Source organism: Clavelina lepadiformis, chromosome 5, assembly GCF_947623445.1.
Source record: "Clavelina lepadiformis chromosome 5, kaClaLepa1.1, whole genome shotgun sequence".
NCBI classification, from domain to species: Eukaryota; Metazoa; Chordata; class Ascidiacea; order Aplousobranchia; family Clavelinidae; genus Clavelina; species Clavelina lepadiformis.
This window is the reverse complement of record NC_135244.1, coordinates 3,523,553-3,540,326: the sequence shown is the minus strand read 5'-3', so window position 1 is coordinate 3,540,326 and position 16,774 is coordinate 3,523,553. Positions and strand designations below refer to the sequence as shown.

The 16,774-nt window shown below is 36.6% G+C and overlaps 3 protein-coding genes across 4 annotated transcripts; all 3 read right to left on the bottom strand.

Annotated features, from left to right (window-relative positions):
- Positions 1-755: 755 nt before the first annotated feature.
- On the bottom strand, positions 756-4,741 carry LOC143460667 (uncharacterized). Of its 2 annotated transcripts, none has more exons than XM_076958277.1 (4): positions 4,528-4,741; positions 3,159-3,748; positions 1,906-2,412; positions 756-1,023 (listed from the first exon to the last, which is right to left on the bottom strand). In XM_076958277.1, the coding sequence occupies exons 2-4, from the start codon at positions 3,672-3,674 to the stop codon at positions 1,018-1,020; spliced, it is 1,029 nt and encodes a 342-aa protein (XP_076814392.1). In that variant the 5' UTR covers positions 3,675-3,748; positions 4,528-4,741; the 3' UTR covers positions 756-1,017. The 2 variants fall into 2 exon arrangements, with proteins under 2 accessions (XP_076814392.1, XP_076814393.1); XM_076958278.1 differs by lacking the exon at positions 4,528-4,741 and having other exon boundaries at positions 1,906-2,152; positions 2,252-2,412; positions 3,159-3,973.
- A 1,127-nt stretch (positions 4,742-5,868) lies between these two features.
- On the bottom strand, positions 5,869-12,824 carry LOC143460660 (striatin-interacting protein 1 homolog). The gene is made up of 17 exons (XM_076958258.1): positions 12,627-12,824; positions 12,327-12,420; positions 11,582-11,740; positions 11,258-11,436; positions 10,881-11,008; positions 10,566-10,751; positions 10,275-10,340; positions 10,006-10,203; positions 8,974-9,200; positions 8,749-8,896; positions 8,397-8,560; positions 7,979-8,105; positions 7,657-7,792; positions 7,325-7,464; positions 7,035-7,239; positions 6,573-6,759; positions 5,869-6,344 (listed from the first exon to the last, which is right to left on the bottom strand). The coding sequence occupies exons 1-17, from the start codon at positions 12,775-12,777 to the stop codon at positions 6,233-6,235; spliced, it is 2,607 nt and encodes an 868-aa protein (XP_076814373.1). The 5' UTR covers positions 12,778-12,824; the 3' UTR covers positions 5,869-6,232.
- LOC143460669 (transport and Golgi organization 2 homolog) lies at positions 12,822-14,617 on the bottom strand. The gene has a single exon (XM_076958279.1). The coding sequence runs from the start codon at positions 13,900-13,902 to the stop codon at positions 13,057-13,059; it is 846 nt and encodes a 281-aa protein (XP_076814394.1). The 5' UTR covers positions 13,903-14,617; the 3' UTR covers positions 12,822-13,056.
- Between the last annotated feature and the right edge of the window lie 2,157 nt (positions 14,618-16,774).

The following is a 16,774-nucleotide window of genomic DNA, read 5'->3' as shown; positions in this document are numbered from 1 at the left end:
ATGTACTCAACCACTCACCTCTCATTCCTAACATTTTGGTTGGCATAGCCGTGCAGCCGACACGCAAGAGAATGCGACACTTCTGTAAGCTTATGCCTTATGTTTTGTATATCGAGTGAAATGGTGTATCGATATTTGTTATATTTGCCAAGCTCTGTCATTGTACTGTACTAAATTTTTATTTTAATGACTGTGATGAATATTATAACCACAGAAATAATTTTGTCGAATTCAGCTTGCCTTTCAATTTCATTTTCACGCAAGCTTCTCTCTAATAAAGGAGAGAAATGTCCTTTATGTGACGATGTCCTTTATGTGACGATTACGTCACGAGTCATAAGTTGTTACTTTTCCTACTCAATTGTTAAGACTGCGCAATGACGTCAGATAAATTACTTCGCTTGAACTGGTGTGCTCTATATATACTCTTGTGTTGCTGGCATTCAGCCTTTTTTTCACGTGATCGATTTCACTGGTTACTACTGCGCAATGTAACATTCAGTAAGTTTTGTCCAAAGGTGAAAGCCTTTGTGTCTGATAATAAATAAAATGGAACTTTTTAATTTAGTCATTTGTACAGACAGCATTAAGTAACTAACAGCATAATCACGCATTTTGAGGAATGAGAACTCATACCATCGAGTCAAAGCAAGTTATCAACCATCAATCGTCCTCGCTCATGTTGTAACAATTTCCGCCAGTGTACGCGGTCATTATGACAGAAGTGTTTGTTGTGTAATACTTCACACAAGTAATGCAACAACGAAATTTAATTTGTCATAATTTCAAATAAGCTTCTAAATATACAGACACGTCACGTAAAGTTCCAAATAATTTTAATTTTAATTACAGCAGTGGCAGCATGTTCGGACACCGAATTCTTTTTCGAAATATGTCCATTAAAAAGTTGATCATTGCACGCATGGAATCTTCAATAGTTGGTCCCAGTCTGTTTTGGCATAATACACTTCTCTCTCCAACCAAACGTCGTACGATTTCCGAAATTCCAATGGAGGTTCAATCCTAAACAACACCACAAGTTAGTGGAGAATTTATGAAACAACACCATTAAGAATGATACATTAGCCGAGAAAATGTACGCTGACAGGGTTGCTGAAATTGTTAATTTGTCAACTAAATGTGATGTAAATGATGTAATGTATAAAACTTGCGTGTTTCATATATTAAAAGTTTGTCAACGTTTCAATTATATCGACTTTCGTTGATTTTGATTGAAAAAATGCTAAATTTTCGTTTTTTTCAACCTGAGGAGTCTTACTGTTTACAGCTTCGGAGTAACAAAATGTCAAATCTGTTTACTACAAGTATTTATGCCCAAGCAGTAGCAAATATTTATGAAGGCAAATTTAGGTTCCCAACCGAACAACAATTTTTTCACACCAGCTGTTTTCTACATGAGAATACTTAGTTTCAAACTTTTTTCGTTTCTTAACATACGAAACCATTTTTTGGTTGTTTGTGATTTAAAGTTAGTATTGAATCTGTCGAAAAACTTCAACTGTTTTCTGACGGTCAGTTAATTGATTTCAAAAAGAAAAAATACTCACCCACACACTTTTCGATTTGTAATAATCTTCAGGACAGCTACTTTTAAGTGCAGAAAACACAATCAAACTAATAACTGATTTAAACTGTCTCACTACTTTTAATAATAACCCAAAGTTATTCTAGGCAGCAGGCTTGTTTTTCATTTTTACAGAAATATGCACGCACAGCTTCGCAAGGCCACGGAACTATCAAGCTTCCTTATTCTCCGTAAAGTATTTCACCAGCTTTTAAAGGATTAACATTTTGGATTTTACCAGAAAAACACTTTCAAATTGAAGGAAACAATTTTCCATGCAGTTACACTGCGCAGAGCTTGAAGGAACTTATACCACTTACCTCAGATTCGTCATCATTTAACACATCAATGCTACTAAACATAGCACGAAACTTCCGTTTAAACGACTCAACTTCTAGCTTTACCGCATCGGCAGAATTATCCAAATTGGCCTTGGCTGGAGTTGATGTTGCTGATTCCCTTCCGCCAGGTATCTTTGGTGAAAGGTTTTCGACCATTTCTTGTAATTTTGGGCTCGACTCTTTTTGCTGGTCAAAAGGGACTGGAGATTGTTCATCGTGTTTCAGGCTGTACGTTAAATCACTGTCATCTTTTGTTGGGGTAGCAGCCTTAGAAACTTCATCTGGTTCATGCCAGTTTAGTATTACAATATCTATGGTCTCCAACCCTTGTTCGTGCGAGTCCTTCTCAGTTTTGCTGACATCCTCGGTAGGAGGAATCTTCTCCGGAGAGCTATCTTTTCTAGGCTTGGAGGGAACCCACTTAGCTTCCTCGGACTTTTCATCAGCGAGAGGGGGGGAAGCTTTTTCTTCTTGCCTTTGTAAATACTTGCTCCACATAAAATGTAGAAAAATGTATACGTAGAAAAATGTATATATAAATGTATAAAATAGAGAAAATGTGCGCAGAATGAAGTTGTTAATATCTCAACCTGTGGGCTCCTACTGTGGAGTCTTACTTACTGCCTTACTACTGTAGAGTATTTCTGTTTGCAGCTTAGGAGTAACAAAATATCAGATCTGTTTACTTTATCACGGCAAATTCAGGTTTACAACCAAACAACGTTCTTTTCACACATATTTTCTATACATAAGGATGTTTAGTTTCAAAATATTTTTGGCTTTCTTAACATACGAAATCATTTTTTGGGTATTTGTGATTTAAAGTTAATATTGGACCATTCCAAAAAACTTCAACTGTTTTCTGACAGTCAAATAATTGATTTCACAAAAAAAAACACTTACCCACACACTTTTCGATTTGTAATAATTTTCAGGGCGGCTACTTTTTTAGTGACGAAAACACAGCCAAAGTACTAACTGGTCTAAATGTGGAACGAAGCGGCGTGTTAAAAGTTGAAACGCAAGTAAGTTTGAACCATGATAGCTCAAAGGTATTTTACTCCGCAGGTTGTTTTTCTTTTTTATGGAAATATACAAGCACAGTTTCGCAAAGCCACAAAGCTATCAAGAAAAACAGAAAAACAAAAACCAGAAAAACAATTTTAAATTGAACGAAACAATTTTCCATGCAGTTACACTGCGCAGAGCTTGAAGGAACTTATACCACTTACCTCAGATTCGTCATCATTTAACACATCAATGCTAAACATAGCACGAAACTTCCGTTTGAGAGACTCAACTTCTAGTTTTACCGCATCTGCAAAATAATCCAAACTGGCCTTGGCTGGAATTAACGTTGCTGGTTCCCTTCCGCCAGGTATTTTTGGTGAAAGTTTTTCTGCCATTTCCTGAAATTTTGGGCTCGACTCTTTTTGCTGGTCAGAAGGGACTGGAGATTGTTCATCGTGTTTCAGACTGTACGTTAAATCACTGTCATCTTTTGTTGGGGTAGCAGCCTTAGGCACTTCATCTGGTTCATGCCAGTTTAGTATTACAATATCTATGGTCTCCAACTCTTGTTCGTGCGATTCCTTCTCAGTTTTGCTGACGTCCTCGGTAGGAGGAATTTTCTCCGGAGAACTATCTTTTCTAGGCTTGAAGGGAACCCACTTAGCTTCCTCGGACTTTTCATCACCGAGATGGGGGGAAGCTTTTTCTTCTTGTCTATTTAAATACTTGCTCCACATAGCGGTATATGACTCGTCGCTTAATCAATCAAAACTGAACAAGCACTTTTTGTCAACGCCTCGTCAAAATGCAACTATGAAAAGAGACAGTGTGTCAAACGGCTTTACTTTATGTAGCTCTACCTTTTCTTCTTTAAGTTTGTGCAACACATCTCATTGCACCAAACAAACAAACAGGCACAAAAGATGCAACTGGTATAGCTATTTACAGTCTTTCGCTTGGCGAACTGCTTTTGTTTAAACGCTTGATTGACAGCTGCTAATCCTGGAGGGATATCGCACCTCTGTTAAATCAGACTTCTCACCTTGTATCCATCTTATCAAGAAGGGTTTCATTGTAGTGTGTTATGATAAAAAAACGACGAATATGACATAATCCTGAGCTCAAAATTGTCGGAGAAAGAGATACGTACAATGGCAGAACACTGTTTACGTCAATCGAACCAAACGTAAACTGTAACGTATTTACCTGTGACAAGCGCTCAAAGCGACTTTCGGCCACTAACATACCTCGGATATTATGACCAAAACGGTCTGGTACCAAGGTGGCCATAATAAGCTGAGTGTACTGTATAACAAACTACGTATTACAATTAGCACATATACAACAAATATTGAACAGGTTTAAGTAGTTGTTCAATGTGTCACAGGATTTGCTTACCTGACATACTGATATATATTACATAGACAGCTAGGAAATATGTTAACGCGGTAACGCTTATCTTTATGATAATATCTATCAAAATCTAAACAGACTGACAATTTAGATGATTATAATTAGAACTTTACTAGACAGACAACACAGTACGTGCGGATAAAAATGATCTGAAGTGTCAAAATTCAAATGCAATACCTGCTGTCTTATATCGGCCGCACGCTGTCTTTCTAACTGCAACTGAGTCTGTAGTTCCTGCAACTGAGAGGCAGTTGTGACGTTCTGCTGCAATTGCTGGGCGCTTCGACGAACACCGCTGAGTTGCGAGAGCAATTCTAAAGAAAAAGAATTTTCAGATTTAAGTGAGACTTGTTAGTTTTTTTTATTGGTAAGAAATAAGAAGCGCCTTTTTAAATTTCGATATCATAATCCTTGTCAGCTTGGGTGAGTGAGGAACTTGGAGTGTCCCAAGAATCTCCAGGGAATTGAACTGATGTTATCGCCATGTTATTGTTAAACTCTTTTCGACTTTGGTATTTTTAATCAAAGGCAGTTCAAACCTCAATAGAAGATAAACGTCCTCGCTATTATATTATCTCGAACTGGACAGACTTAATCCCAAGACAAAGGCAACAGACAATCCCGATTGGCGTGATATCAAAACCGAAGAATTACCGGCCTATATAAAAACAAATCAAGCAATGCAGTCTAATTAATTGGCACGTTTGCATTGTTTGGTCGACTCTGCTTGATTTTCTGCCCACTTTCTTCAGATTAAACTGTAATCTACACGGTGCAACGGCGGGATGTGCATTGTGTGTGCTCTTTATTCCTGCAATTGGTCTCGTTGTTCAATTTCGTTTGAATATGTTGAGTGACGATACGACCTCATCAGGTAACAAGCGTTGAATTGTGATTTTACTCAATACTGTGATGAAAAGTGACTCTTGATATATCAATATTAGATGTAAATGAAATAAGTAAGTTGATAGGAAATGTACAACATGAGTGATATTGGTGATAACCTACCAACTGCCTCGCGATATGCTCCTGACGTTATCCGTGGTATGTCTCAGAAATACCTAGCGTTTCTAGTGGCATGTTGCAGAAATACCTAGCGTTACTTGTGGCACGTTTAAGAAGTACCTAGCATTACTAGTGGCAAGTCTGAGAAAAACCTTTGCCATCTACTTCATTGGTGATATGTACTTAACTACTCACGCTCATATTCCTAACAGTTTGGTTGGCATAGCTGTGCAGCATTGTTGACTGGTACCTTACTCAATTTGGTTGCCCGGTTAGTGTTGTATTTAACGTGGAAATTACACCATAGCAGTTTAAAATTGTCGAGTCAGATACAGAATATTGTTCATAGTCGGCACAAATGAAGATAAACGAGGCATTTAGGCCAAAAATCTGTTTGGGCCTCTGTAGAACTGATTGAAATTTGAGATATGTAATTATAGTCACGCTTCAGTTTGAGATATTCCTAGCTCCTAGGCATGCTTTATAATTCAAAGGCAAACTTTCAAAACGCGCTTATATCTCTAATACGTACGATGCGTTTATTTCTGTACAACTGGAATAGGATATTTTAAATATAGAAGCACTTTAAAAATTAGAAATTTTTCTTGCTGTGCTCAACACAAGAATATTTACAAGTAGAATAATTAAAATAAGCAGCACCACTAAAGCGGAACACGACAGAAGTAGCCTTATGTAAAACTCGAAGATTGAATAACTCAAGATAGACCGGCAAGCAAAGAACCGAATATATCAAATAAGCTTCTAAATATACAGACACGTCACGTAAAGCTCCAAATAAATTTTTCTTTTAATCACAGCAGTGGTAGCATGTTCAGACACCGAATTCTTTTTCGAAATATGTACACCAAAAAGTTGCTCATTGCACGCATGGAATCTTCAATAGTTGGTCCCAGTCTGTTTTGGCATAATACACTTCTCTCTCCAACCAAACGTCGTACGATTTCCGAAAATCCAATGGAAGTTCAATCCTATACAACACCACAAGTTAGTGGAGAATTTATGAAACAACACCATTAAGAATGTTACATTAGCCGAGAATATGTACGCTGACAGGGTTACAGAAATTGTTAATTTGTCAACTAAATGTGATGTAAATCATGTAATGTATAAAACTTACGTGTTTCATACCTAAAATGATAAACATTCTACTTAAAATAAATTGAATATCATGTCTAAATGATCCGAAAGCGGCTTACTCTTCTTGAAGAAGATTTTGCAAGTTATTATCAACTGAAGTGTAATCCTCATCAACCGGACTTGTGATGCTTGGAGTACCACCAGCACGAGATCCAGTCGTGTGGTAACGTCGGATGTTGAATCGTTCAACAAACGCCCGCAACTCACATTCCTCCTGTTGGAAATCCCACGGCCTTGCATCTATGTCTGGAGCAGGATTAAAAATGTCAACGTTTTACAATTTACCATCTAGTGTAAGTTACAACAACTGAAAGAACAGTTGTGACACAGTTACTGTAAGAACACTTTATTAGATTGTGTTTGATCACTTTTCAAACGCTTGCTCCAGACTCATCTTAAAATACAAAACTGCTTTACACTCTATTTAAAGGACTTAAATTACTATTACACAACTGTAGAAAAATTGTGAGCTGTTTGAGACTAATTATTACAAAAATTAAACCAAAACTTTATGTTTGTACCATTTCCAAATGCCCAATCATCATTCAATCGATGACGAACTTTCTGATAAATGGCGGACATCGTCTTCATGTTGCTTTTTCTCCATTGCCTGCCCAAGTACTTGGTCTGGACTTTCAGAAGTTTCAAGACGTAAAGCTGGAAAATCGCCTGACGAACTTTCAACGCACGTTTCAATATCGGAGCCGACTTAAAAACGACCAACATCTGCAAATAGTTTTAAATTCTAGCGTTAAATTTTTGTTTCTAGAACGTTAAAAATTATGAAACTGAAATTAAAATGTTGACATACCATGGTACGTGAGTGCTTCCATTTGACGAGTTTATTGAGAATTCGAAGCAAGTTGATACTAGAGAAGAGGTTCCTCCAACATGGTAGGTTACCAGTATCCATGCCTTCAAAACTTTCAGCTGTCAGTTCTTTCTTCTCACCTGTTGCCATAAATGTGGTTTGTACAGAAATTAAGATACACGCAGGCATGGTATATGACTGGAAGGAAAAGGCAGAAATTTTATATTAAAAAAACGCTTTATTTAGAGGTGTTTAGTTGTTTAAAGTAAGATAATTGCATTTATATACATTACAGATTTTTCTTGAATATATACTTTTTCGAAGTAGTTTACCTAAGACACAAGCCGGAAACTCAAGATCTGGAATTGTGTTCTTCGTAGTAACGTAAGCAACAATATTTTGGTTGAAGAATTTCAAAACAAGAGGTATGCAGTTGGCAAACACCAAATGCTGACTGGCATATTCAAACTAATAAATATAAAATAAGTATTTTAACTGGGAAAAAATGGCAATAAATATACCATACAAGAAAATAAAACAGAGTCATGGAAAAGAAAAACTCGAGACACGATATTAACTAATTGTGCAACAATAAGGCTGTTCGATCATGCATACAATGGCTAGGGCGAAAATGTAAAGAGTGTAAATCAATACCTGATAAATATGACTGAACTTTAAGTGCTTGAGTAGAATAAGAAGAACAGCAGATATTGCTTTGACTATCACCTCCCTATGACGGTTGACATCGATGCCGAGCTTCAAGGAGGTCACGGCCATGGTACTAACAAAAATATCAACAAAACGATAATGATAAACTGAGTGATATAAGAATATATTTTATAAAGTAATAAATGAAATTGATAACCAGTGAAGTACAGTTCAATATGTCTGAAATAACTTTCATTGCAAATTTCTCTTTATCAGATTTTTAAATAATTCTTGGATCCTACTTGCACTTTGTTCTCAAATTATTTCTACTTTTTACGTGTACTAGATGTCACTGCCTTCTGTTCGTTTCAAGCAATGAACTTCATTACAGAACCTAACCCTTTCAAATATTCTTGAAACTTACGGCATTTCTTCAGGTAAAACATCGGACAATATATTAATGGAGTCATTTTTAGCCTTTGAAGTAGGCGCAGCAGCCAGCAGAATCTTCAAGAGGGCGATCACATATTGTGGAAGGTTGGGTAACATTATCTGGTACAGTTTTTCCACAGTGGTCTCGGGAATTATCTGCATAAAACATTAGAATGTAGTTTTCAAAATGGGCAAGTGATTGAAAAAAAAATGCTATAAGCAGTGAAGTTATGCTTTGCTAACACACTGCATTCCGGTCACAATCGGTCGGTTGTAACCGGTTCGGTCGGAAACAGATCGGTCATAGCAACCGGTCCTTTTCAAGGTCAAAGTTAATTGTTTACCTCGTTTTTACCAACTGTCAATGGACACTTGGTAATCTGCACTTCATTAGCAGTCTGCAATTCACTAAGTGACGTATATTTGTGTTTTTGTAATATTTTGATGCTGTCCTTTGTAGGTGGAGGCAGGCCTGCATCTGTGGTGAGATCACTGCAACAGAAATGCGATTTGAAGAAAACAATCACATTTCAACCTCCCTACTTTTACCTATGATGATATCCACTTACCCAGGCAGTATGTATCCGATGAATTTCTGCCTCACAACATTCAAAAAGGCTTCCAAGTCCTTTTCCCTTGCCTTTGGTACCCACGGTAACCCGGAAATAACCTTCACCTCAGGAATAGGTGAATTACATTGGGCTTCGAGTTGTTCCTTGCGAATTTTTAAAAGTTTGGCTGCAATTGATGCAGTGTCTTTTGACAAAGTTGGCCCACTAGCTGTCGGCATTGGAGTCTAATCAAATAGTAGACATTTATTAGAACTGAAACTTGCCAATATTAGCAAAAAAGTTTACCCCACACGCAGATGACTATTCGTCATTGATGGTTTGCTACGAACAAGGGAATTTGCAGTAAAATTTGCCTGCAAAGGCAATTGGCTTATATCAACACAATTTCTTCAGTCCCAACCCAATTCTTATGTTTCCTATAAATTTAAATTGTGTCTAAATGAGCATATTATCTCTTGGCATCATTTCGTGTCCTCAAAATTATTTTCTTTTATAATGGCATTTGCAAAGTGAACAGTAGTAGTTTTACAATTTTAAGTAATTTGAATTACAATTTTTTTACAATTTGAATTTACAATTTTTAAATCTTTGCTGATGTTAATCGCAACCATAACTCATCGATATAATCTGTACGTCCCATGCATCAGAATTTAAAATTGTGCACAGGTGTTATTCTCATTGCAGTTATTGTAGTATAGCACAAACTAAAATTTCAAAATGGTTGTGTCAAGCGTGGGAAGAAATATTTCATTTTGTAAAACGTATAAAAATTATGTGAAAGTTGCGTAGCATTTTCAGTAGCTTACAAGCTGTCTAACAGATTAATATTGAATTGATGCATTTCTAGCACGAGATTAAGTGATTCTTCTAAAATGTCTGGTTCACAGAAATTATAATATTTTTTAAAAATTCCTTTGATGCATAAAAGTAAATCTTCAGACAAGCAAGATAAAAGTAGTTTGACAGGTCAAGAAATAAAGCATGCGTACATACGAATAAATGTTGACACAAAATTCTACGAGAGCTTACCATGGAACCAGGTGGATGGCCCAGTTCTCCTTCAGCGTCTTCTTGTGATGCAATGTGTCCAGATGACTTAACTACTCCGTTTGTTTTGTCAAGAACAGCATCCCCCTCGCTTCCACTCAAGGAATCCGTCACGGGGAAGGTTGGAGCCGATTCCATAGGATCGTCATCAATGCTTGTCACTTTTTCTTCCTCGAAAGGCTAAAAAGTTGTATTTGAAATCATTAAGACAACTATGTTCCTAGGCTGGTAAATGTCATTGTTCCTCTTACCGCATCAACTTTGCTTGATCTGTCCAAATCAATGTCAGTTGTCTCCGCGTCCAGCTCAGCTAAAATCTGATAACCATATTTTTATACCAGTTACTCATTCTTGCCTGCATACAATTTAGACAACACAAAAAATGCTACCAGCTGATCCTTTCATTATTGTTGAAATCCCTAATTGAGAGCAATATATCCATGGTATTATTGTTATTTCAGGCACAGGTAAAAAAGTAACCTGCTTCTTTCGTCAAAAAGAAAAGTGGATATATTAACGACTTATGTTCCAGATCATTTTACCCTTCTTGCTCTTCTTTTTCCTGGAGGTTGGGCAAGATCAAGAATATCTGATGCAGATGTTGGAGGAGCGGAAGCTTTCATGTCTCGCACAACCTGGAGTGGATCTTCATTCAGGATAGGGAGTCCGGCTTCCTTGCGCTTCTTAATTTTTTTCTCGTTAAGAGATCGAAATCCACCCAATATAGTCTGGAAGCAGAAACACAGTTTATGAAAACTGCTGGACTACAAGAAGTACCAGTTGGACATTTTCACTCATTTATTTATTGGGAGAGAGCAATTGGGACTTATAACATAATGATGTGCCTGACATCTTACCAGGAGTAACTTCCAAACGAGGAGGAGAACTTTTCTCATTGGCAAGCAGGAGGAAGTCTCCGAGCAAAATTTCAACACCATATTGAACAGGACTATAAGAAGGGGTTCCTTATCATGAAGACCTTGCTCTATGTAACGTTCAAATGAAGATTAGCATATTGATAAGTAAAAACAAATTCGTAGCTAAGATACACAGTCAAAAATTAAACATAATTCCTTCCTATTAAATATTATACATTTTCAATGTCACCACGTCATCTAACTTGCTTTTACATTTAAAATCTTTTAACAGCGAAAAAATTCCAGGTAGATTTTATATCGCTTATGAAAATGTTCTAATGCTACAACTTACAGCGCATACGAATATAATCACATACCAAGATCATGTAAGAAGTCGCTGCGAAGTTTAGTAACTTCAGGTGAATCCATGGTGTCCTCATGTCGTAAGGTCTCCACCATTGTGTAAAGAATATTAAGAAGACTTCGAAGTTCTTTGCAATCAGCCAGAGACAACATTGTTGATTTTCTTTCCGTAGACGGTGTGCTGTCACTTAAGCTGCAAAAAAGCATGAGAGGACGCATTATATATTCCAAATCCCTGAGAAAAGATAATATATTCTTGGGAATAATTCTTAAAAATTCTAAATTTTTAACAATAGTGAATTAAATGATTTATATATTTAAATAGGTGTAGATCGTACTGTATCTCCATCATAAGCAGTTCTTTCACGGTAGCAAAAATGCCCAATTTATAGAAGAGAAAGCAGTTATCTCGACAGTTTTGTTTTTGTTCTTCAATATTACGACATTCTCCATAGACTCCTTGCACAAGATATAACAACCAGCTAGTTGCCTTGAACCTGAGACAACAGTAACATATATTGAGAGATGTTGTTATTACTGCAGTATAATTCTAATTATGGTATGTACAAGACATGTTCAATTCTTCATTTATAATAAAATTATATCTAATAATTTTTCACCCTGAAACTCAATCAACTCAAAATTTAAACGAAGTTTTTTATAAAAATTTTGTCCAAAAATTAAAATTTTTCTCCGAATTTGAAAATCATCAGTTAAGAAACTCATGCTTACGTAACACTTTTAACGAGGTTATTTTGGGTGGAAATTAATTTGCAAGTATGAAATGTATAACTTTTAGCATTTTCCTCCTTTGCATTTCTTACAATTCTGACATTGCAGTTATGGTATTGCTACTTGCTATTGTTGTTTATGCTGGTCATAACTTAGGTCAAGGACATTTATTCAAGTTTATCCAACAGAAAAATATAGAAGTTTGAAAATTGACATGGATATTTCTGATATTCCACACATAAATTAATTTTGCTTTAAATTGGACAACACCCAAGAATAAACAAGGTTCAACTTTGTAATATCCGTCATTATTATGCCAAAAAAGGAGAGTAAATAAAAGTACAGCTTTACCTTTCAGCTTTATCCGTTACCTCAATGACTTGTATTATATGCATCACCAACAAAACTTTCTTTTCGGGGCTCAAATTGCTCCAGTTTTCCAAGCCTTAAAAATCAAATAACACAATTTCATAACATTTTGATGTGCAACTGAGTCTAATTGGAAAGATTTTAACTGTAGTACCTGAACAGGTTGTCAAAGAAATAAAAAACAGGTTAATTTCCAAACCAAGTGTATGAGATGGCATGCCATTGCTATTAAATCTTCATATAAATTATATCAGCAATAATACGACGTCTTGGTAAACCTACCTTTGGCTTCAAGCAGTTGTTTAAAATTTTCCAAATTGACACGAAATTCCGGCTCCTCAGTAAAAGTGTATAAATCACTGATTTCATTCTCGTAAGTGTCAGAGTCATCGTAAACAAATTCAAGGTCTTGTTCATGATCTTTAGTATTCATTTCATTTATCTTTGCTTATCGTAAAACAACCAACGAGCTAATAATCTAACAAAAAAAATAATTAGTAATTAGGAAACACTGTTATTAAAAGATGTTTGTACATGTCATGCAGCATATATGTATGCAATATAGTGGAATGCACAACAATCACATAGCAATGCCAATACGTTAATTAACTTTTTCTATATTGGTATGAAGTGCAGATGATAAAGATTACAAAGAGGTTGATAAAATTAAACAGTCTTGAGGTAATTAACAATAGATTTAAAAAATGACACCTTAACTTGACAAATTAAGCGGAAAGTCAAATGAGGCATAATTCCAAGTTTTCTCTCCATTTACAACAGTGAGGCTTTTCTCGGTAAAATATAATCGATTTTCCTGATCAACCAATATAACTGTTTGAGCACGGGTGCCGTAATGTTCTAAGCCATCGATCATAACAGAACAGTACGAACGCATGGTCTTCTCATTAAAGCCATATTTGTTTTGCTCTTCAATTGCTGGATCTGGATAGAGCAGAGTGGTGTCCGACAATAACATATCTATAAGTAAATCTGAAAGTGCCAGGGGTCCATGGTTGTCCGTGGATTGAATGATTCTCTCAAAAACCTGAGAACCATGAACACATTTGTTCCACTTTCCACCCAAAGTTGTGCAAGCCATAGAGTAATTCCCTGTTTGCAGAGGCCTTGGAGAACTGGGATCGTTATTTGCATAATAAAACAATTCCATTTCGTTTCCATTCCTAACTAATTGGCCACCAATAAAATTAAAAGGACTAAAAGCGCCATTAATTAGTTTTGTGTTAATGTAATCTCGAACAGGAGAATCTGATTCCAAGTAGTCTCGGACAATAAATCCACGAGAAACTTTGCCAATGATTTTTTCAGAGTGTAAATAATTTGTGAGTGCAGCAAATTTTCCATTCCTAGTTACACCAAGCCAAGTACCACCTTCATAGCCGGGCTTCAGATCCAGCCCACACAGTACGTTTGGGTTTTCTGATAAGAAGTCAGCCGATTTGGAAGGCCTAGATAGGTGCTCATCTCGATTTGCAGCAAGAATCAGTTTGTAACTGCTGCTCAAGCAGTCCGGATCAGAATGCAGAAAAATAATGCACATATTTCGATGCAATCAATTTAGAATAAAAAAAGGTTTCACTTTTTCCCAGGTTGAATTAAATTTATATCAAACACCCTTAAGTTAGTCAGCTGCATAACCATTCCTAGCAAAAATATGAAGCAAAATTGTTGCATGTAGATTGTAGATACATAATTTAGGTTAGTTCATTCAATCGCATGCAGCCACACAGTCAGATTAGACAGAAGTAAAGCACAAGTATATGTTAAGTCTATTGTATACTTTGGGTAGTATGCAGAAAGTCAGGTTAAGCTGAACACTAAGTTAAACTAACTAATACCAAAATTATATATCACGTAAGTTGTTGGTTCCCAAACCTGGGTCTAGAGCAGCAGTACAGCACCATATTTAAACAAATGACTATTTATTATCTTGTTGCAGAAGATTCAAAATAAACTAGCCCAATTAAATCTTTTTGGTCTAGAGCAGAAGTGCACAACCAAATGATGTCACAATCGGGGCAGCTGAGCTCTAATATACAAAATTTGTATATATACATTTAATGTATCCTGTGGTTGTGAACTTCTGCACTAGACCCAAATACCCTATCCTATGCCATAAACAGGAATAAGAAGAAAACAAAGTTACAATAGTTCTAACACTACTAATTTAGTAATATACATTCGGACATTTCTCAGCCCCGACTGCAAAGTATTGCAGTTTTCGACAAGAAGTTGTGTGTGCAGAGACGCAAATTTTGATGCAGTGACTGGCGTCTGTTGGGTAAAAGTCCGTCCGGATTCCGTCTTTTACCTAACCCTGGTCCGTCTTCCGAAGGTGAAGAATCACCGTGACGCGACACCTTATCGAAAGACACTTTATCGAACGACACTTAATCGAACGACACTTTATCGAAAGACACTTAATCGAACGACACCTGATCGAAACGACAGCTGATCGAAACGACAGTTGATCGAACGACACTTTATCGAACCGAAAGTTAATCAAACGACACTTTATCGAACCGACAGTTAATCAAAACGATATATACATCTTTATGATATATACATCACAATTCATTAATGCACACCATTACAAAGACCGCACATCACAATGGCTCATTGTTTCAATGTTTGAGAAACACGCAAAAATCTTGCTTGAACTGTCGGTTCGATAAAGTGTCGTTCGATCAACTGTCGTTTTGATTAACTGTCGGTTCGATAAAGTGTCGTTCGATCAGCTGTCGTTTCGATAAAGTGTCGTTCGATCAGGTGTCGGCTCGATTAACTGTCGTTCGATAAAGTGTCTTTCGATCAGCTGTCGTTTCGATCAGGTGTCGTTCGATAAAGTGTCGTTCGATAAAGTGTCTTTCGATAAGGTGTCGTAGTACCATCACCGTGACGCGACACCTTATCGTATCATAAAGTTGACGATTTATATTTTATATCTATATTTTATATTTGTATCATAAAGTGTTTGATTGCGCATGGCGGCCGGCCCGCCCACATATTAATAAGATATCACAAGAATACGCACGAGAATTACTAAGTACGAGATTGTCTGTACAGTAGACTAGACTAGTCATTATAGATACAAAGAGTAAGGAATTGAAGGCAAAATTTAATAGCAAGGGGCATGTCGCTGTCTGACTTTTACACAAAGTAGCTTCTTGAAAGTGGTCTTTATCCCAGCTTGACCGACAGCGCAAAATAAATGGCTTCGATGCTTGGTAGCACGTACACATGTGAATGTCTTCCACCGGGTTCAAGATGACCTTCCACGAACGAATAATAGCATTGAAGGATGGCACAATGCGTTCAGCAAGCGTGTCTCAATATCCCATCCGACGCTTCACAGACTCGTCAAAAAAATTAAGCAGGAACAAGGTTCCAACGAAATGTTAATTGAACAATTGAGTGCTGGAATCGATGGCCCACCACGGAAGAAGCGCTACGACGCTGTCAACCAACGGCTGAAGAGCATAGTTGAAAATTATGACTCAACAAATATGGACATAAAAAGTTATCTTCGAGCAATTGCACACAACTTGTAATTAAATGAATGCGATTGAAACGTGCACTTCGTCAGTTGTCGTGCTTTTAACAGTGCATGTTGTCAGTTCTTTTAATAAATTGTCGTTCTTTTAACAGTGCATATCGTCAGTTGTTTCAATAAATTGTGGATCTTTTAACCCTATCCTAACCAGGCTCGCGAGTTTACTAAAAAAACTAGGTGTGGCCAACCCCGCACACACATTTGCAATCGTTAATTACTAGAAACCTATGCGTCGTAAACGATGAGATTATTACAGGTTAGTAGAAACATCATCTGGCTTCCTGTATACATCATAATTGTAAAACTAAAGAAAGTGAATTTAGTGTAAATTAGGTATTTCTAAAAGTGACACATTTCTATAAATTCTTCCTGTTACGCCGCGCCCCCGCTGTGAAAAGAGAACGAAAAAGAATAGTTAGTCAAGTTATTGGTGCGTAAATGAGTAATACGTTTCAATGCGGAGAGAGAGCAAAATTATATAAATATCACAATATCTCAAAAATTACAAAATCCAACTTTATCAAACAAACATGGACAGATAGCTGAACATCACAATGACCCATTGTTTCAATGTTTGAGAAACACGCAAAAATCTTGCTTGAACTGTCGGTTCGATAAAGTGTCGTTCGATCAACTGTCGTTTTGATTAACTGTCGGTTCGATAAAGTGTCGTTTGATTAACTTTCGGTTCGATAAAGTGTCGTTCGATCAACTGTCGTTTCGATCAGCTGTCGTTTCGATCAGGTATCGTTCGATTAAGTGTCTTTCGATAAAGTGTCGATTTGTCGTTTGATTAACTTTCGGTTCGATAAAGTGTCGTTTGATTAACTTTCGGTTCGATAAAGTGTCGTTCGATCAA

Bases quoted from the DNA above. Each gene is read 5' to 3' on its own strand.
- LOC143460660 (XM_076958258.1), bottom strand. From the start codon at position 12,777: ATGAATACTAAAGATCATGAACAAGACCTTGAATTTGTTTACGATGAC. The intron at 10,752-10,880 runs GTAAGATGTCAG...TTCTGCTTCCAG, and splicing joins TCGTTTGGAAGTTACTCCTG to ACTATATTGGGTGGATTTCG. The intron at 8,897-8,973 runs GTAAGTGGATAT...TTTCTGTTGCAG, and splicing joins ATCGGATACATACTGCCTGG to TGATCTCACCACAGATGCAG.
- LOC143460669 (XM_076958279.1), bottom strand. From the start codon at position 13,902: ATGTGCATTATTTTTCTGCATTCTGATCCGGACTGCTTGAGCAGCAGT.
- LOC143460667 (XM_076958277.1), bottom strand. From the start codon at position 3,674: ATGTGGAGCAAGTATTTAAATAGACAAGAAGAAAAAGCTTCCCCCCAT. The intron at 2,413-3,158 runs GTAAGTGGTATA...ATGTGGAGCAAG, and splicing joins TAAATGATGACGAATCTGAG to TATTTACAAAGGCAAGAAGA.